This window comes from Ochlerotatus camptorhynchus, unplaced genomic scaffold (genome assembly GCF_037179485.1).
Source record: "Ochlerotatus camptorhynchus isolate MF236.1 unplaced genomic scaffold, CSIRO-AGI_Acam_v1.1 ptg000144l, whole genome shotgun sequence".
Classification (NCBI taxonomy): domain Eukaryota; kingdom Metazoa; phylum Arthropoda; class Insecta; order Diptera; family Culicidae; genus Ochlerotatus; species Ochlerotatus camptorhynchus.
The window spans coordinates 1,149,373-1,171,936 of record NW_027040634.1 but is presented as its reverse complement, the minus strand read 5'-3'; the positions used below and the strand labels follow the sequence as shown (position 1 = coordinate 1,171,936).

At 38.3% G+C, this 22,564-nt stretch overlaps 1 protein-coding gene across 1 annotated transcript in view; it reads left to right on the top strand.

The window, feature by feature from the left end:
• The window catches only part of vg (vestigial), a 132,332-nt gene that overhangs the window by 54,127 nt on the left and 55,641 nt on the right, over positions 1-22,564 (top strand). Inside the window, exon 4 of the mRNA XM_065221563.1 lies at positions 8,904-9,203. Coding sequence (XP_065077635.1) covers positions 8,904-9,203 — 300 coding nt within the window. The remainder of the gene's footprint in view (positions 1-8,903; positions 9,204-22,564) is intronic.

Here is a 22,564-nt window from a genome sequence, read left to right as displayed (position 1 = left end):
CAAATAGTCGTAAAGAAGATCTTCAAACAAAAATGTCATTTTGTTATGTTTCTACGGAAGAATAAAAAAATGCTGACACGGAATTTGATCCAATTTTTAAGAAAGTGAAACCAATTCCTGGAACTCGAAAATATCATTGCTATATTCCAGTTTCAAACAACCAAATTGCAGTTAAAATATTCTCTAATTCAAACGATACACCCAAATTATTCAATGTATTCAAATAATATGAGTTGTAAAATAAAATAATAAATATATACTGTGTCTTATCTCAACAAATCTTTCATTTGACCACATCAACGTGCTTCTCTTCCGCTGCCTCTAGATAGAAACGGGTAAGTCTGACAGCTACCATATCTGAGAATGAATTGTTTGTTTTTTAATATACAATCATGAAATAAAATCTCGTTGCTGGACATCTCGACGAACATTTGAAAATGGCCTAATATGTTGAAAATTGTTATAATTATATTTTTTTAATTCGCATTAACTTGAGAACGGCTGGACTAAAGAAAAAAGTTTTTACATGCAAAGTTATCGAAAATTATGCGTAAAATCCAAATAAATTATTATTTTATAAAAAAATATGCATTTTCATCAATTTGTAAAAATCAACAAAAATTTAAAAATTTATAGATTTCTTTTTAAGAAAGTTACCAGCATACACTTTTCACGAAATTTAAGAGTATTCCATCAATTTTCTTGGAAAAAAAAATTATGAAGATCGAAGGGGGAGTGTTTTGAGATAATCATCGTTTTACGTTTTTTAAATACTAATTTACGAAGTTTTTTCTTTCAGTGTATTTTTTTCGCAAAGATAATTTAACTACCTAAAACTTCTTCTCATATGCCGTTTTGATAAGATCAATAGTTTTCAAGTTATGATTTTTTGAAAAAAAAAATAATCCATTTTTTTATACGCCCTTTTCAAAAGTTACTCTGGAGGAAAAAATCATATTTAAATGAAAAATGCAACCATTAGTAGCAGCAAACACGTGAGAAATGTTTCATTCAAATCAGAAGGGGTCGAGACAAAATTGACATTTTTTTTAACGATTTGAGCTAGAAATGCTCAATATAAAAATAAAAGCTTAAACATAATTTTTCTCACAAACGATTTATTTGTATTTTTTTTATTTTTTTCTATGTTTTAGAAGACAAGAAAATTCCATCTTTTGCACTATTATAATAGGTCATGATGGAAAAATGATTGGCCATGATGGAAAAAAAATTATCCAAAACATAATCCTACTTTTCTATCGACTTGATATAATGAAAGAACAACGTTTTCGAGATGTAGAGATTTGAATGTTAACTTTTTGAAAATATTGGTAATATTTGGCTCTTTTCGAATGAATCTCGCGATTCTCCAGTTCCAAAAATTTTTTTACAACGAAAATGTCCTTGACGACTCATAGGTATGATCATTATTTTCAAAAATAGGAATTATCTAAATATTGCCCAACGCACCAAACCGATCGGACACACCAATTTTGAGTCACAATTTTTTGAAGGTGAGCATAATATTAAAAAATAAGGCTTGATTCAAAATTGCGATTTGAAGATGGAAAATGGCACTTTTGGACAAAAGAAACGCTTCTAAGAATTTTCATCCAAATCCAAAATTGAAGAATAAATGGATTAACGAATTAGTATGAAACCGGTATTTTGGCAAACAGGTTCGAGGTTACTTGTTAACAGCTATTATTTAAATTGGACAACAAGGAAAAATCAATTTTGAGAAATTATGTTGTATCGATATTAATTCGAGACGTCTTCAAGCTCTATAAGCCTCCAGCCCAAGAGTTCTGGGATTATTCTTTAACTTCAGGGGACTTCGTAAAACTTCAGGAACTTTTCAGAATATCGTAGAAACTCAGGAAACTTAGTTTAAATTCTGTGAACTTCATAGAACTTCATAAAAATTCGTAGAAACTGAGGGAACTTTGGAAAAGTTTAGAAAACTACGTGTGGAAACTGCATTTAGGTTTTGGGATCTTCATATAAGTTAAGGGAACAATGTATAATTTTGAGAAACCTTTATATAATTTTTAAAGCAATCGAAGTCTAATGGAATAGTTCAGGGAATTACGTACAAGTCCAAGAAATTTCGCGGAAAATCAACGAGAATCGTAGAATGCAGCAAACTTCGTAGAAGTTTCGTAGCATTAACAATAAGAGCAGCGATTAGCAGCGCCGGTGGTGTAGTCGTATTCGTGATTACCTCTCACCCCAGCAGGCCTGGGTTCAATCCCAGTCGGCGCCGCCGGGATGTTCTGAGGCATAACATTTCTGATCACGCCTACCTTCGGAAGGGAAGTAAAGCCGTTGGTCCCCGGTTCATGAGTTGATGAGTCGATAGGTAGGGTCCAGGCGTGGGAGCTACCTCCCTGGCGTCGATAGCATTGGTGCTCAGCACGGAAAACAAGATCGACGAAAAAAATCAAAGAAAAAAAAAGTGCAGCGATTGCTGGACAAGTTCAGGGAATTTAGTAAATTATCTAAAAATAGTTTAGCAAACTTCTAGGAACTTCAGGGAGCATCGCTTCAAAAAAGAACTTCTTAGCAGTTTGGCAACTATCTCACTACAAAAAAGCTTAATGAACATCTGAACAACTTCGTTCGTCTTATTTGAAGGAACTTTCCTGATGTTCAAAAATAGTTGTTGATGATGGGTGTTTTTTCAGATGTTCAAATATGTTCAAATGTCCTACGTAGAAAACAAAAATTAATTTTGAATAAAGTCAGGGAGCTTTGAAAAAATTGAGGAAATTTTGTAAAACTTAAGCGAGTTTTGTAGAAGTTCAGATAACGTTGCATATTTTACTGGACATTCTTCCACACATCCTCCCTAGAAAGCATGAAATATTCAAAAGATAGACAAAGATGTTAGTAAAGATCTCTGGATAATTATTCAAGACTTCTGAAAATTTCCAACTGTTAGAAAATACAAATCTCGGATAACTTTTTCAAAGGGACGTATCAGCTTTTGTAAACAATGCATTTTATCGTCGTTTTGGCGTAACTGGTAGCTCGCTCACGCATGCTAACACTACCATCAGATAGGGGAAATTTTCCCCTATCTGATAGTGGTGTTAGTAAGCGTGTGCGAGCTACCAGTTACGCCAAATCGACGATCAAATGTATTGTTTACAAAAGCTGATACATCCCTTTGAAAAAGTTATCGAGAAATGTCGTTTCTCAAATATTCTTTCTAGACAGCAGGTTGATCAGGAAGTATTCAAAAGCTCTCCAACTTATCCAAAATATCAGTGAAGTGTAGATATTGATTCAAGGCTTTATATGCATTATTCATAATCATAAACGTTACTGCATTCTCGTCCCAATGGGTCTGCGTTCATTCGCAACCAAGGTCGGTGGGATTTTTCTGAGGCATAAAAATCTCTGGTCACGTCTTCCTTCGGAAGGGAAGTACAGCCGTTGATCCCCGCCCATGTGTGTTGAATGGGTGCGATATCTTACGCAGGTGTGGAAGCTGCCTCCCTTCCATAGCTAAAAATCTTCACTAGTTCGAAAAGCCTTCTGAAGTATTTTTCAATTTATACATGTCTAAACAAATCTTCACAAATCATTAAATGCCTTCAAAATGCCGCGAGAAAATAAATCTTCACAGAATTTAAAATATCTTCAATATGTACACAATGAATCAATAACAATTTTGGTGTTATCATAGTCCTGTAGCCCATGATTCGGATGCAGTCATGTTCAAGAAACATAAATTCACTATTCAGGATAAGTTTGTTTGACCTTTACCTATATTATGTGAACTACTAGATCGATTGCATGATGCCATCAGTAACGATATAATGTGTACAATAATTTTCATTGAGTCTATGCGCATAATTTATAATCCTTTTTAATATGTTTTAATATGTTGTTCGATTGGTATGTAGGGAGATTTCCTTCTTATGGCTTTCTCCGTCTAGGGTAATCCAAACGGTCAGTTATACATTGCCCGAAATTTCGGCCGTTTATTGTGGCCTTTTTCATGGGAAAACAAGAAAAATATTACAATTTATAGATACTACTACATAACCTTGATATAACATGAACATACACTGTCTACCAGTGCTGATAAAAATCATTCCTTCTACTAAGGTGAATAGCTGAAAATGAAGACAACCTTAGCAGATAGACCAACTACCTGCATGAATTTGAATTTTGACATAAACACTTTCTCTTGATCAAGGCAACCTCTGAGTACCTATCAAAGTCAACATTTGTTTTTCTTCATTCGTGGCTATTATCGCCTGTGTTGTTGTCAATATCAATATTCATCTTCATCTTGGTGGGGATGATCTTGAAGATCAAACCCAAAATGATTATTTTCATATTACACAAATATAGCACTACAGAACGTGTTGTGTTGCTTTTTATACTCAGATTGATGGAAAATTATTGCTTCATGCTGAATTGATGATAATATCGAGGTTTTAAGCTCTGGAGTCGACAATATTCAAAATAATCATTTTGACCAAAATGAATTTGATTATTTTTCTTTTGAGGATCACTTCTGATTTTGACAATTTTGGGTTGGATAATCAAGCAGTGGTGAATATCAGCAAACGTGCATTCGTTGCTGCATAATGAACTCATTTATTCGTTTCGCTCGTACTTCACAGCGAAGATATTAAAAAAAACGCAATTCATCTAGGGTAAACGCTCCTATAGTTGCGGTACGTTAGAAGCGTTAGGATACGTCTATTAACGTCTCTTTAAACTGTTCCCCTACAAGAGGAGAATTTAGTTCATTCGAGACGGGTTAGAAGCGTTAGGATTCTATAGTTGTGTATTGAATCTCCATGCACAACTAGAGGAACCTAACGCTTCTAACGTACAGCTATCCCCCGAAAAACACGTTATCCACTGAGTTGCACCCACCGCTTTTGCTCAGCGGGGTTTCAACCAGTCGGTCTGATTTTTTGCATGTGAGTAGTGTCAATGGAGAACTAGTCACTCGCAAAAAATCAGAGCGCTTGGTTGAAAACCCACCGAGACAAAGCGGTGGTAGAATTCAGTCGGTAACGCGTTCTTCGGGGGAAAGCTGTACCGCAACTAAAGGGAGCTGCACCATCGGGTTAAACTCACTTTTTTGACATCTGGCAGTGGTTTATTTACATGGACATAGAAAAGAAAAAATTTAGATTTTAGGAGGCGAGGAATATTTTTCAAGCGAACATAGTCGGATATCATATCTTTTAATTCTTTTCATTTAAAACCTCAAATCCACTTGAATCGACTAACAAACAAAGGTAAATAAACTGGATGTCAAACTGATGAATGCGGGTTCATCGCGTTCATTCGTGACGTCAGTGTGCAGCATCCTATAGGAGCGTTTCCCCTACACTGGGTTGAAGCGCTACTCCTCGCGTGTGATGGTAAATGATTAAAACAGACACTGCTGTCTACCGTTTGTCGTTAATTTTTTTTTTTTTTTTTTTTTTTTATATATTTATTAAGGAGACTTTTAGCCGTTGGCTGGCTCGTCTCCGTGTCGTTAAATTGTATTTGTTGCCACAATAAGCGTGTTTAGCTCGAAGGACTTTCCTGTACGGTTCGTGTATTTTAAATGTTGTGTTAAGGTACTATTTGGCGGTAATTATTAATCGGCTTACATCTCTCACGCAGATAACGATCACGAAACAATACACACAGTCAAATTGAACAATGCACGAACGAGTCGACATATATAAGCTTTATCAACTTTTGTGTATGATTTATCCCACCAGCTTCCTAAAAATACCCGTTGTATAGTGTAGTGACGTATAGTGTCCCATGTTAATTAAAATTGAATTCAATGTAAGTCCAGTAAAAATAACCACCAAAAAGTACCTTAACACAACATTTAAAATACAGAAACCATTATATCCTCCAAGCTGAACACGCTTATTGAGGCAACAATTTAACGACAAATGGCGGACAGTGTATGTTCATGTTATATCAATGTTTGATGTTAGTAGTAGTCTCTATAAATTGTAATGTAAATTTATCTTTGGCCACAATAAACGCCCGGAACGTCGGACAATGCATAACTGACCGGTTGAATTACCCTAGAATGAGAAAGCCATAAAAAGAAATCCTTTTACTATGTTCTAAGCACTCCAAATCGCCTTCGAGCTCCGATCAAATGAACTACTTCAACCACGACTACATGAGACAACGGCTTTAGTAACGAAAAACGTCCCAGAAGATGCATATAAGTATCATCGTCCGGGAGTTCAGAACATAAGATCCACTGAAATCCACTTGTTCAACTATGACTGGGACAATGTTCTTAGCAGTGAAATATGTCTAAGCATGGTTATGAAGTAAAGCAAATCATTTACGATTGATTTCCATGGAATAAAAATGTTCAGCGTTCTTCAAATCGTCTTGGAGTTCAGGTTAAATGATCTACCAGGTCTACCACAATTGGAATATTTTCCGTAGCCACGTCCAAATAGTTACACGGAGTCAATGCGCATCTCTTATGAACAATTTCTATAATATTGGATGTTATAAGTTCTCCAAATCGACAAGGAGTCCCGATTAAATGACTTACTAGATTCACCACGACTCGGAAAATGTCCTAAGCTAAAACATGTCCCACGCAAAGGAATTGGATCGAAATTGATGTAAATAAACTCCATCAATCCCGTTTCGTTGTTAAGTGTTTCGTGCAAGCCTTGGTTGATTCTTTTGACCATAAGATCTGAACTCATATATTTTCCAGCGAATGTATGGGGATGCCGGACGAAAATCAAAACGAGAAATTTTTTGACATTTTTAGGCATAGATGTAAAAAAAAAAATGTTAGTGATGATGAGAACTGCTATTTGTATAAATGACATATGTTATATAAATAATCGGAAAAGTTTAACAAATGCCATTCTCTTTGAAATCAGGCATAACATTTGATAACGGCACAAAAGCATTTGTAAACAAACTTTTTAGGGCCCTTTACACGCGAACCAAAGTACGCTCACGCAAACCAATACCACTTTCGGAAAGGTGATAGTTGTCCCTATCCGATGATGTTGTTGGTTTGCGTGGGCGTACTTTGGTTCGCGTGTAAAGGGCCTTAGAATGTTTGTTTACAAATGCTTTTGTGCCGTTATCAAATGTTATGCCTGAAATAGTGCATAACAATATTGTTTTCGAGAAAGTTGTTCATGCTGATCATATAGTTGTCTATGAACAACATACATATCATGAAAATCTTTGAAATACTTTTTTTTTATTTTTCACATAAGTTTCATTATGAACTGAAAACAATTTCTTCAATTTTATTACAATCAAAATGTACTGAGTGAAAAATTATTTTATTTATATAACAGATGAAACAGTTTTAAACCCCATGTCTGTTGAAGACCGATTGACGTTAAGCCACGAATAATTAAAAATCTCACAGAGTTGCAAAAAGATGCAACTACATTGTGTTCGATCCTTTAAAAGATAATTCTAGCAACAATTTTGCACATGTCCAAATTCTATTTCCATGGAACTTTCGATAATTGCTCGCTATGGGCAATTATTGAAATTTGTGCGGCCTTTTTAAATCGCGCCTCATTTTTTTAAATGGCGTTTTCAAAATAGATCAAAAAATAAACATAAGTACCGAGCTGCAAAAATGTTTGCGGTAAAAATTTCGTTCGGTTCTTGTTTAAATATCGTTCGGCTCTTGTTTGCTTTACCACAAAAAGATTACCGAGAGTTCAGCTGCTGAAATTTTGGCAATAAAAAAAACTATCACATGTTTTCTATGTACTTGGATAAATCGTCTCGGAAAGTCTTTTATTTTAAAATGATTACAAGTTCGGACTATAAAAAAAATCGATTTAAATCTAATATCTTATAAATTAATAATGCTCAGTTTCAAAAATTTTGGGGGCGGCCCCGGCGTAGTGGTTAACATCCATACCTCTCACGCCAAAGTCACGAGTTCAAATCTCACCCCCGGACAAGTCACGAATGACCCAAGAGCAGAGGTGGCAACAGTACATTTTTTGAAAAACCATCGTCCAGAGCGAAACAAAACAGCCAGCACACGGGCGGCCATTTATAACTACATTCCAAGCGAACAGCGGAGATAGAGAATAAATAAAATCTCGCAGCCTGATTTTTCCAAACAGTTTATTGTAATGAAATTTTAGCTGCATGCTTGCGTGTGACAGTAAATTACCAACTCCCTTATTTACGCATAATTTTAACATCAATGCTCATGAGTGGTCAGTCTTCATTCTTATCTTTTAATTCCATACAATAAACATCAAATAAATGCAGTAATTAGCCAGAAATCAGCAAAATTCTACACGACATAAATTTATGTCGCGCGTGCCGCCGATCTTGTCTGCTTCTTTGTGCGAAAATGTTCTGTCGCTGGCAGAAAACAGATTAGAAATGTCATGACATTTTTGCCGCTTGCCAGTTTGTTTTTGTGTGTCGTCAAAATGGTTATCGCAAAAAGTATCAAATGTTAAGGAAAAAATGTTAAACTCCAGGACTCGTGCCACCACTGCCCAAGAGTGTTAAAGTGACTATAATAAAAAAAGTTTTGTCTAGTTTAAAATCTCATACACTGACCCCACAATTATGGATCGGCTAAAAACAATTATGGATCAGTCAGTCTAGCGTGTTAATCAAATGGAAGTGATCCATAATTTTGGGGTCAGTGTACATTCGATTTTATAAAATAGTCCAGCATTTTGAAGATGTCTGTCTTCATTTGATATTGAAGAATTTATGTTCATGTTTCAGAATCTTAAAAATGTATTCACCTTCAGAAAACTGATCTTAGATCTCATTTTTTTTTAAAGTCGAACAATGTCAACCATTTCAAATCCAAAATAACTCCGTCATAACTAAATTCAATAACTCTCTATATGTCACTCCATCCACTACAGGTACCATCCCGGGTGCCCACAACGACAGCTCCTGTTCGTCCGGTCCCGAGTCGCCAAACAATCTACACCAGCAGGATGGCAGCGGTGGAGGTGCCGGTGCCAGTGGAGGCGGTGGTGGCGGAGGAGGAGGAGGAGGCGTAGGTGGTAGCAGTAGTAGTGGCGAAACCTCCGGCGGCGGTGGCCGAGCGCAGTACGTGTCCGCCACGTGTGTAGTATTTACCCATTATTCCGGTGATGCGGCCAGCGTGGTGGACGAGCACTTTTCTAGGGCGTTAAATTTTAGCGATAAAAATAATAAAGGTACGTACGCATTTTTAACAGTATTTGTGGTCATTGGGGGATTGTAAAATTACATCGTAAAACTGACACATTTTTCCGCTGCGTGGTGAGATGGTAAAACGGAATCAGGAGGAAGAAGCGTTGATGATGATGTTTTGGCACGAGTGCGTAGCTATCCTCACTCGTTTATTCGTTCCGGGAGCTGCACTCAAAACCATCCATGATCCCACAGGGCCCGCGGTGCAAGCGTGGGGAGCGAGGTGATCATGATGCTTAACCATGGTAATTAGCTGTTTATGCCTTCTTAACCCGAAAGTCATAAAAATAAATCACAAAAAGGCATAAAATATCGCCCCTGCTGATTCTCCGGGAAGATCTCAGCGTCAGACACATAGGAGGGGAGCAAATTAAGAGATGAGGAAGCAAATGTTTAACTCATCCAAATTGACACCGGAAGAAAAAGTTTGATGAAAATTTCAATTTTAACTAACGTGAGTCCCAATATAAATTCAAATAGTCAAAAACCGAAATTCGAACTTTTTAAAAGCTATAAACTATAGCCCCGAACAATTGCATGCACGTATACATTCCTCGGTTTATGTGACATCTTTATCGTTTTACTTTCGGAAATTCTATTAATACACGCCAAGGTGCTACTCGGGGTTGCGCTTCCATCGCAAGAACCCACAGCATAAATATGTATTAGCGAGGGAAATGGTACCAAAAACAGCTCTGAAACAAAACAAAGGTTAGAGAACCATCAAAAGGGCTACTGCAAAGCAATGCTGCTGCTACCTACACAACTTCATAAATTGATCGGTTCAGCGATTACTCAGTTTTTCTGCCTCCTCTGATCTTCGTAGAGCCCTTCCTTTGGAGAAAGAGTCCAACAAACTCAGAACTCTTCCCGCCGGGTGCTGCAGTAGTAAATTATTTATTTATTGATTGGGATTGTCTCCGGTTTGGTTTGGGTGTCAGCGCGACAGCCCAAACGATTGTGGGAAGAAGAGCAAAGGGCAGGATCAAAACGACAACGACTACCCGTGTGACGGCGGCAATGATGATGATGATGGTGATGATCCCGGGAGATAAAGGTTTATAAAATCGTATTATTATTTATGATGTCGACACAGCCACCGCGGGAAATGATTTATTGAGCTACAAATTAGCTTGGTGGAAAATTAGAGACACAAGAGAATTACGTTGTCGAGGTTGGTTAGTGAATTGACTGTTTGAACGGCCAGGGTAATTGTTTTTGATGATCTTTTTTTATGGCCGCTTTTTGTTTGGGATTTGCATTCAATTGGAAAAAAATGAGTGATTCAAGATCAGACAAGATTCATTCTAAGCGATGGTTCGCATTCGCATTAAGCAAGGTACACGGATTCGAAGGTGGTACAAGTGATATAGACGTTATCCGTTACTTTATACATATGCAGCAATTTAAGATTAATAACTGCTAATAAGATAGAAGTGAATAAATTTCCAAAAATCTAAAACTGTCCATGCAACTGGTTGGGATAGGAAGGAATGTTAGTTGGACACTTAACATAAGAGAGATTCAGAGAACTCTACGACTATTCGAAACTGTCACGGAAAGGGTGGAAATTTTTAGTAGGGAGGGTAAACCATTTTGGCTATTTAGCTAACTGAGCGAAAATACATTTTTTTAAGTTGATGGGCTTCGGATTGTATCCACAACCTTCTGCTCAATAATCAAACTTTGTGCACACTAAACCATGAGTCCATACAAGATTCATTTTAAGTGATGGTTGCAGAAAAATCTTTCAACTTGGTATGGGGTACGTGGTTTTTACAAAACTGAAAACTGTACAACCATCTCTTCTCCTGCATGGCTATTACGTTCAAACTTGAACTTTGCGCCACAATTGTGTGGGAATAACAAGTTCATGTCGAAAAAAATCAGGTCTGAAAGAAGAATTGAACCCTAGTTTACTAACTGAGCCCCTTGTCATCAGATCCATTAAACCTTCATTTCCATATTCAATTTTTAATTCACAAAAAAAACATAGAACAATAGAATGGACATAAGTTTGTTACCTTTAGCTCCATCATACATGTGTAGAATCAACTGCTGTTTACGTAGCGACTTTAGCAGCTAACTGTGGAACCATTTATCGTAATTCTTAAACAACTTAGACTTCTTTTCCAATAGATGAAATTCACATTTTAGATGAGCTTTTCTTCGATTGGATTAAAGCGAATCATACCAACGGACAAAACTGTGTCGACTGAGTTGAGCATGAGCCTGAATTTGATTGACCAACCGCGGTTGCTATTTCGTTATTGTCAAATCACCTTAAATGAAACAGAGAGCCAACAGATGATGCTTGGGTCTAGGTAACTCCCTCAATGTATAAAAACTGGTGATCTCAAACTTTATAACAGGCAATACCAGCGTCCGAATGCAAGTCAAGAAAGGAATGGGTAGGAATGTGTTGACGTGATACTCGCTTTGTTGGAAGCCGAGAAATCCTCTGCACTTCTACGATAAATAACTCGGATGCTGGATAAAAAGGTTGGGTATGCAGCAAGGTACGTTTTGACAAACGGTGATGATGATGTTCTGCTCAGTACGTAAAAACGGTCGTTCTAAGGCCACCGAGCCCCTCATATCATCCCAAGTAACAATTTTGGTTTTATGAGGGCTCTGTATACCTTGATTTAGACTTGTAGAATGCTATAAAACCGCGATAAAACCTGCAATGTTACTTGGGATATCAAACCACTTATGACCAATTTGTTGTAGCCATTCAAACCCGGAATTGACGAAAACGACGACTATTTTCACAATACACGCCATGAAGAAGCAATGAGACTATAAAACTCTTTAGTATAATCCCATCTGCTCAGTAAGCAAAAACAGCCGAGCTCCTCAAATCACAACACCACTTATGATTGACTTGATGCTATAACCGTTCAAACCCGACGGCGGTGCCCCTTACACCAGAATAAGCCTCTACGACCAATAATCTTTCAAACCCGGAAACACGAAGTTACGAAAAAGTACTTATGCCATCACTACATTCTACTTTAATTCGATGTTCATTATTTCGATTAGGTCTTTACGAAAGATGGGAACAGAGCTTACAAAGCCTTCATATTTTTCGTTGGTTTTTTCTGTATATTTATTTTAATATTTATCATATACGTCTAATAAGTCTACTGGAGTGGATTCAACCACAACAAATTTAACTTGGACCTGATTTACTTTCATTTGATCTAAAAATGAGTTCTTTGCACCATCAGAATAACTTCTAGGGGATGCGTCTTATTTCAAAACATATTTTGGCAGCGCTGTGATGGCATGCGACCGGGATGAAAATAATAGATCGAAATAAACAGGAGCATAAACCTGGATGGTCAGGATATCTTGCAAAGCATTAGCAGGTATCCATAGGAATAGAAAAGGAAATGGGATAAAAATAAGATTTTCTGGAATTGTTTCATTGATGGACATACGTACTCAAAATTGGTGGATAAATCAGATGGAGATGAGGATGTGTCGGTCCCTCTACTTTCCACGCTTTCTTGAATTTCGAATGATGTTTCAATAAGAGCAAAAGCTAAACTCGTCACACGTACCTAACCACAACAACCGAACAATATATCACGCGCGATCGAGGTTATCCCACCAAATAACAAACGGAGATGAATAACAATGATTAAAAGTTTATAAGATTGTTTTTCAACTGAAACGGACCCTAATTAAAAACTCAACATGCACTGCCATTGCACTTATCCTATTTATGTTTCGTGAGAAGTCATAAGGGACTTCTGGGTGAAATGGAGAATTTTCGAGACTGAGTTGGTGCAAATATTGCAGTGAAATTATGATCGACAGATTACACTATTATCACAGAAGACCAAACGTTCACAAGAGAGCAATAAATAACTATCGAAAATTATATTTGTACACTGGATAAAATATTCCCCGAATCATGGGAATTCCCGGCAAGAGCCGTCAGCTGTTTCCCGATTCCCAAGTAACCAGAAATGCCCAGTAAATGTAAACACTAATTGTGATGTAAGGGGCTCGGTGGCCTGGTGGCGACCATTTTTGCTAAATGATTCGAAATAAAAAATCTCAGAACATGATTTATCAAATCATTTACTAAGACGAATCCTTACTTAAGCAGGACAGGTAAACTCATCCCTTTCAATAAAGCAAGTATCACGCCAACTTTATCCTTGCCTTTGACTTAATTGCTGGAATTGCACAAGACAAAACATGAAATCCCCAGAATTTGTACATTTACGATGAATACTAGTCCCAAGATCAATTGGTTCTCTGTACAATCACAGCTTATCAGCCAGGCCATTGACATTATCTCGTAGGCAACATGACAAATACGTGACACCGGCTCAGACAGCAAAACAAATTATTTGGGCCCGGAACATGACGGCTGCTTAGTGATTCAATGAGTAACTTGAATTTTGTTGGCTGCTCGTCAAAACTCGTTGCATATTGATCTCAGAATAAGTTACCGAAATCCTCAAACATGATTCCAAGTTTTCGTCTGACAAAGATGAACGAGAGTAGAACAACCCGCGGACCGGATGCGAAAACTTTTGCTAAGCTCGTTGCGGGCCGTACGTTTGGCAGGCCTGGCTTATAGTGTTTGTAGTGTGCTAATATTATATAAAACAACAGGCTAACTCTTTGTCTTTAATGTGTTGTTCTTCTTTCGTGAAATCGACCGTGCAAATTCACTTGTTTCTAGGCGGCACGGCTAACTGTCAAAACCAAGCTCTACATTTTCAAAGCTCTAAAATGAACTCGAGTTTTGTTTCTTTCATACAGCGGTTTCAACGCATTTATATAACGCCTAGCTAGACTATCAGCACGACAAGAAAATGAAAAATAAGCATGCTTAGAACGAACGGCTGGTTGTGGATTTGGAACGAAACCTCACTATGGCATTCAATCCCTCTATCAGCGCTCTTTCAATTAGTTTAATATGCGTTATGACCAAGGGGTAGGTCACTCTTCACATCAATCTTGGGTTATCTTTTTTGTCAGTGTGCCGCAGGTGTGCCGATTGTGCCGGTTGTTTGTAAAATACCCATCCCGGCAACCCGGTATTTCTGACACCTTGAATGTTTTGGTTTGAAACCCCAAGGATAAAACGGATTGAGGATGACGTGGGAAGTGGCGTATGTGAAATTTTGGTGTGTTGTGTTCATAGGGTGATAAAAGTCCTGTGTTTTAGGGTTTCATAATACCCTCAAATGCGGACCAGAAACTTAGCCTTTCGTGATATGAAAGCAACCGGAAAGAGTTGAAACCAGTGGGGAAAATTGTTGGAGACCGACTATAGAGGATGATGAAAAATTTATGTGATGTATGAGTTGCAGCATTATTTGAATTAAGGGTACTAATGGGGTTTGATTAACTGCCTCTTTCTTTTTAGATATATAAGTGTACTGCTGATCTGGGTTCTTCTGGTATGTTCAATTAGAGGATGTTCCTGAATATACAGTCAAACAGCACGTAATGTTGTGAACAACTTCAATGACAGTTGTCCAGTAGTGCTCCCATTTTATTTAAAACAATCCAATGCCTATGAGAATGAGCCGAAGGTGTGCCGATGGATGTGCCCAAGCTGTGCCGAATCTAATATCGGCACAATGTGCTGAGTGACTTACCCCTTGGTTATGACACGTTTTCGTTACTTTTTTTTAGATAAATATGTGGATGGAAGATAAATTAAGCATATTACGTGTAATCTTCAAGTGTTTTCACGTGAGAAATGCTTTAAATATATATTATCATTTAACGTCATGAAACCTCTGTTGATGTGTTTCATGAATAAAACTATCAAAGTCAAGCGCACTTCCACTCGTCCGCTTCACCGTAGCTTAAAAGATATACCAATAAAGCGAAGGGTTAAAGAGAGACAAGCAATTGAACATTTGTTTGAAGACGCCGACTGAGGTTCTAGAATGCTGCTAAGCTGTTCGACTTCAACAGAAAAAGAAAGCTAGCTGTCTCTTCGTCGCATCGATTTTGTCGATTGAAGCTGATATTGTGACGCCCTGGTCAAAACACATGAACTGGCTGGTTTACGTTTGCCAGGAAACTGGTTCGCTTTAGGCCCGAAACCACCCCGGTTTTTGCTACATTGAGTAGCTATCTGAGTTAAGTTTTCAGATTAGCAAGAATTCTGAATGATGCGATTTGCACCTCTGAAAACCCGGGCTGTTGAAGCAGATGAGGCTTAACCTTGTCTGTAACATCTTTTTCATTTAATCCGGTTTGACAAGCGCCAGCTTTGTTCCTGTCAGAATCATAATATATATGCATAATCTCCCAACGAAACAATCCCGAATGACACAACCCATACGTCAAAACAAATCTTCAAAGCATATTTTCCAAATTTTCTCGCCTTTTACGGAAAATGCAGACTAATGTTTGCCGTCTCAACCGAAAGTAATAAATTAATTTACCGCTAACGAGCTCATTCTTGTAAATGAAACAATTTTCGAAAGGTTTTTTTTTTTCCTGTCTCGCCTTCCAAAAACAAAAATACTTATGCGAAGCACTCTTGACTCTTGCGTTGCCCTAAATGATGCTGAATCATTCCTTTGAGGTAGAAAAAAAATCGTGAACTCTCTCTCTAGCCTTGCTTTGTCTTAGATGACAATTAATTTATATGCTCAGTACACAATTGCTTGCGATGAATATGACTTTTGTTTTGGAGCGAAGATTTGCTCTACAAAGAAAGCTCCCATCTGAAATCAAAAACACATGCTTCCCATGATTTGGGTCGTAAATCATAGCGCACTTAAAATTGTCCCACCACCAGCCACAAGATCCGTCGGCATTAATCATCTTAATTTAAATTTAAATGACGGTATTTAATCCAGTTTGGGTGCGTCTGTGCTCGGAGCGGACACCATCAGTGTTGACATCAGTTAACATAATATATTCTTTCATGGCTTGTGAAAGAAACAACAATTCAAAAGCATTCACACTTCTTCTCATGTTTATTGTAGGACCACAGAATTGCAAATTAAAATATTTCCAATTAGATAAATAGTGCATATTTTGCAGTGAAGCGCACCCATAGTGCGAGGAATTTTAATTTTATTATAGAAATAAACGCGATTATCGTCGGGTAATACTTTCCTGACGGGTGTTTTCACCAAGTGGCACGAGTGGGTACGAGAAGCCGAGAGAGCATTTGAGCGGAAAGAACATTAAAATATTTCTATGCATCGTTCAAAAAGGGAAATTTGCCACTCGGCCTTTTTTGCATCACTTTTGATACCCACTCCGTCTTATAACATCGTAGGGGAAACATGATGGTGGTCATAATTTATTTGCATTCAGGAAGAGCAAGTATAAAAGAAGAAATTTGTTTTATTAGTTGTGTTCGTCATGTAAGGCATGTTGTCTGTCGTTTGATATGAAACGGTTCGTATCTTTTTTTGAAACCTGCGCAGATTCTAATTGGGCATTTATATTTGCTAAATTTTGTATACTTTAATTTTCCAACAGCTTATGCTTGGTTAGAATTTGAAAATCCAAATCAAACTTCCTGAAATGGTGATAACTTTTTAACAATGAGTCCCTTTCCCAGATGCTTCGTTTCCCACGATCAACGGATTTAGCGCTACAAATAACTGGAAAATCGCTAACGACCTTGCAAAAATCTTCATTTTCCCTTAACCACGTTTGCACAATAACAACAAAAATCAACTTCTTTCTCACACTTTATCGATCGATTCCGCCCTGGGGAAAAGGAAGGCGGAGGGGGCGATGGTGGAGAACAAATTATTTCACAACACTAAACGGGACAACGCGCTTCAGCGATAGTGAATCTCCGCCACAACTCTCTTTCGCTCTACCAACGTCAACCGCCGTAACAACAGCATCAACGTTAATCCTTCACAAATTCCGACTGCTGCTCTATCCCATCCTCACGGGTCCAAGGATGGGAATCTCTCGCGCAGTTCGCAGCTCTCAGCCCAGTTGACAACGACTTTTCTTGTTCACGCAATAATCTCGATTTGTGATTTACTACGTCCGAATCGTTCCATCTTCGCTTCTTCGTGGATCCCCGGAATGGAACATAATGGTCAAAGACAGAGCGAGGAGCGGGGAGCACCCATCGCAGTGGATTGGTCAAAAGGAGCCGCCGCTGTCGTCGGTTGTGGAGCAAAAAGTTGCATACGAAGCAAATAAAAAAGCGTACGGTAAAGTGGAACCGATTTCTTCGAGCGATTCCCCTGCAAAATGATTACCCGAGATGCAAAGAGAAGCAGCCAACGAAAACAAAAAAAGCAACGACATTATATTGGGTAGTAATCGAACGAGGAATCCCAATCGAAGTGGATTCCTCCGACGCGAAAGGAGCAACAGCAGCAGCAGCAAAAGCTCGTCGGAGATTTATATTGCCAATAAGGTGGCAGCCAATCGACAGGGAAATAAGCTGGCAGCGAAAAGGGCAGTTCCGAAAAAAGGAACATGGCAATTTTAAATGGCCCTGGAGGGCAGTAAAATGAAAAGACGGAGGCAATCGCTTCTGGGAAGAGAAGAGATGCACCAGTCGAACGACCAACGGGGGTTAAGGTTTTGCGGTGGTTCGGTGATGGCCATGGGAAAATGTTTGCCCAATCAGAATGATGTTGACAATGTTTCAATGCGACTACCGATTCGGTAGTACTGGGATAACTTTGAGCAATTATGTTTCATTTTACACAAAACACTTGACTCATTTCAAACAAAAAAACAACCGATGGCCCTTAGTATTATTAAAAGGGCTATGAGTGTTGCCTTAAAAGACGAAGGAATATTGGTTGACTTATCGATTGAAACACTAAAGGCCCAAGCATATTGCATCCGTGAGTGATACGTTACAGCGACATGACAACTCAATTTATCATCCAACTGTTACTTTTACCGAAACACGTCTCTAGCGGATGCAATGTGCGTGAGTCGACTATAGATCTTCAGTTTCCAGTAAATTATTTAAGGTCAATTGGGTGTTTCTTGGGGGCTTCCCTTAACCTAATCAATTGAGACGCGGCTGTACATAAAGCTGCAAAGTGGCTCCACGGCTCAACATTTTTGCATCTTCAATCAAACATGTAAGTAATTAAAAATATGTAGGCACATTTACAAGACTGTTCGATATAGTACACCCAACCGGTGGATGTAAGATTCGCTTACAATTATGTGGGATTCATCATCAGAGGATGTAAGTGGAGACCGCATGAACCGAGGATGCGATATACCTAGCTGCGGTCCAATGCAAGAAAATTGGAGACCGAAAAATGAAGAGTGTATTAGTGAGGTAAATTAATTATGTCGAAAAAATAGGAAAAAGGTTGCCGACTGGACTCGAACAACGAACGTTGCGATTATCAGACCTGTGCTTTCTTCACTGCTCTCTCCATGCTTCTTAATATGGATAGCCTTAAAGCAAACATGAAGCGCTCATTCTTTCGCATACTCGACTTCGTATGCTTTTTCTGCTGGAGAGATTCGAGACAAGTGTGTGCGTCGTTCTACAATGTTCTACAATGTGCGTCGTTCTACAAGCTTACTGGTATTGTCGAAAGCGTAGATAGAACACGAAATAAAAAAGACAAAAAACCATTACATCGCCTGCATGGTCAATTTCTAACATTCGTTGCGATGTTCATGAACAGAGGATGATAGGAAACGGAACTAACATTCGTTGTAATAGATTTTTGGTTTGCGTGTAGCATCGTAGGTCAAAATAAAATCAGTTTCTTGATTTTAAATTTGAGCTGATTTTTAACTAAACCTTCAGAACCCCAAGGGTGTGAAGGACAGCTTTCCCCCGAAGAACGCATTACCCACTGAGTTCTACCCACCGCTTTGTCTCGGTGGGTTTTCGACCAAGCGCTCTGATTTTCTGCAAGTGACTCCATTGGCACTACTGAGATATCCGTTAGAAATGTAGTATGATGCTGTAATCTCAGTTCTTTTCAGAAATGATAGGGCTCGAATTTACGAATGTGACAGTACGGAGCATATGGATGCAGACTGTCTCCAATAGAAATCAGCAAACGAGCAGCATTATGTCGCTGGGTGTTCCACCTACAGTGAATTTGAGCACAATTTAAAAGTTAAAAATATGGAGACATCTAATTCACGAACTTCACACCAACACCAGTAGAAAACACATCAGCTGCAACAGCCCATAATCAGCAGTGGAGGCACTATCAATGAACACATCATAGCAAATCAGCTCCATCCATAGAGATTTTCACGTCCGGTTGTATTGGTACAATATGTGAGAGCGTGTTAGTGAAAATCTGTGGAAAATAGATAACAAATTGCAGTCAAACTCATTTTGACCAATCTTTTTTTTTGGGTCATTCGTTACTTGTCCGGGGGGTGTGATTTGAACTCGTGACTTTGGCGTGAGAGGTATGGTTGCTAACCACTACGCCGGGGTCGCCAGATCTAAGACTGTTCGGTTAGCCAGAGGAAAATAATGAACAATTTTACACAGCGATGCACCCGCTAGTGTGCGTGCGTTAAATGTCACTAATCTTTACAGAGTAGGAGCAGGGACGGGACTTGACAATCGGGTTGCGATTTCGAGCCAATTTTTTGTCAAATCCGAGCCAGTTTCTGATTGGTCGATTTGACAGTAGCAATCGTGGAATAAAAAGGACAAAGGGATCGCATCAATCTGGCTGGCAGTGATGCCGGCATCAATGTTGACGTCAATGGAGTTGTTAATTGTTTATATTTGCGAAAGGATAGTTGAAAAATTGAGTGCACTGCGTGTTTTAAGCGATGGATATTGTTGTTTGTTTATGGTTGATTTTATTGTGTTGATCAAAACTAATTTACAAGCTGCTAGACTGTGGCAGAAACTCCGAAAGAATCCAAATCAAAAGAGCAAAAATATTTTACATTTCTGGCATCATTGGTCAACTCCGTCAAACACCACGCACAACTCTTTACAGAGCTGGGAAAAGGGTCTATCTGCTTTGATCGATTCTCTTCATCGACTTTCTCTTTTGATAACCATGGCTATGCAAACAGTTTTCGTGCTATTTTTGCCACATAGTAATTTATTTTTTTGTTGAAGATGCTAATTTCTAATAACAGATTAGAGTGGTAATTTTTATACCATAGATGAGGAGATGAAAGTATAGAGTTGATAGTTCCGTTACAGTACGGCAGTATGAAATTGTATATATTGAGAGTAGAAAGCGAGCAAGGAATCGGTTTGATCATCTCTCTTTACCAAACTCCCCCGTTGGAGATGGATGGTGAGTTTGGTAAAGGGAGATGATCAAACCGATTTGTACCTTCATTCATAAAAATTGTCCTTACTCGTTTTCTACTCTCTATACCTACAATTTCACACTGCCGTACTGTAACGGAACTATCAACTCTATACTTTCATGTGCTAATCTATCGTATAAAAATTACCACTCTAGTCTGTAATTTGAAATTAGCATCTTCAACTATGTAAATCGTTGACTTCACGCAGAAGTAATATAAAATCAAATAGTTGAAGTAATTTATTTTTATTTACCGCTCAAATCGTCTAATACAACAGGCAATGATGTTTCAGCTGAGTTATTAAAGAAAGAGAAAGTTGATGAAGAGAATCGATCAATGCAGATAGGATATGTACAGAACTTTCCCGGAGTACGAGCAATGTCCTTTATATAAGGTCCGGGCCAACAGGCTTATTGCTGTTAGTGAAATGTGCAAATGTTTAGTGGTGTTCGTATGTCATTGCAATGTTTATCTTTTTACACGAAACAGCTGTTGACGTAAATCTCACTGTTCGCAGCATGGAATGTTATGGTAGAGTGACGTCGTTACATTAGTGCTCAGCAATGTTTACAATCTTTTTGGTTCTAATAAAATGGCTTGTTGGCTCAGACCTTATATAAATGTCATTGGAGTAGGAGTGGATATAGGAAATCATAAAATAACAGTGAAACAAACTATGGCAACACATAGGTACTAGACTGGCTCACAAAAATAAAAGTTCTTATTTACCACGGGCCTACCTCTAGATTTGTGCCTTTAGGTGAGAAAACCATTCTCTGGAAGTCTTAGCTCATTTGGTTGTAGGATGAGCTGGCGCTTTAAGTTTGAATTTTGTAAGGGAATTTTAGATAAAACAGATGAAAACAACGACACCTACACTCTTTCGATCAGAAAAAAGTTTCCTTATTCTCGATTTGATTCAGATTTTTAAAACTTGTAGTTCAAACAATGAATAACAACTTTGCTGAAGAATGCATTATGAATCCAATTAGGTTTATTGAGCATTTTGTATATGCAAACATTAAACCAAAAGCACCAGCCCGTGTTACGCCAAAAACAGCTGAAAAATTCAGAAAGTGGTTAACTCATCTACTGACACTAGTCTGGTTGTTGGCCTGTGGATAATATGAACTTTTATTTTTTTTTAGCGTTATCTAGTTGATACGTTGAATATAAGCTGCCTTTATTTTGTTGCAACATACGAGCAAAATGCACATATAAATTCAATAATGAATATCTCCATAATAGGGAAGAGCGCTACTTCGTCGTAATCGCCCATTTCCGTTCTATCGATCAGAAAAGATCAATAATGTCAATGAATTAACTGTGCACAAATCAATAATAGGTTTGTTCTTATGCGTTAGTGGATGAAACAAATATGTTGATCATTTAGTTCTTAACCATTTCCGTTTTTGAATTGGTGGCCCTGAAATGGGCCGATTGTTTTTCAAATGGTGGCCACACCAGTGCAAGTTGATGCCGACCGGATGACGGCGGCCTAGTCATGCTTCCTATTGCGGGAAGCCTTTCCTCCGGTCGATGTGGGTGCTTTCGTCGTCGTCCGTCGTCTTCGCATTGGTGCGATGCGTGCTGTTCCACTCATACGTCGTGTCCAACACTTATCCGTCCGTTGCTCAGTAGTAGTAAAAATTACGTTTATTTTCGGTGTTTTTATGTTTCAGCATTTGGTTTAACATTTCAATTGATTAGCCTTTGGCTCTTCATCTTTGTTCTAGTTAATTGGTTATTCTAATGTGATGATTGCGTTTAGCGCTTATTTACAGAATACCCTTTATGGGATTGTTTGGATTTGAATAAAAAAAAATTGATAACCTACCTACTTGAGCATAGGAACCTACTTAAACTAGGTTTCCAAATCACGAATGATCTGGTGGTTTGATCGCAGACAGGTGACTCTGAACCTTTCCAGCGTGGAAGTCTTTCGCTCCTCGAGTGTTTGAAGACCGGCCAGGTGGTGGATCCCAGAATTACGAGTTCGCGGTGGACTGTTAAGGATCATTCTGAGGATCTTGTTTTGGATCCTCTGAAGCTTTAGGTGGTGGCACTTAGCACAACTCTT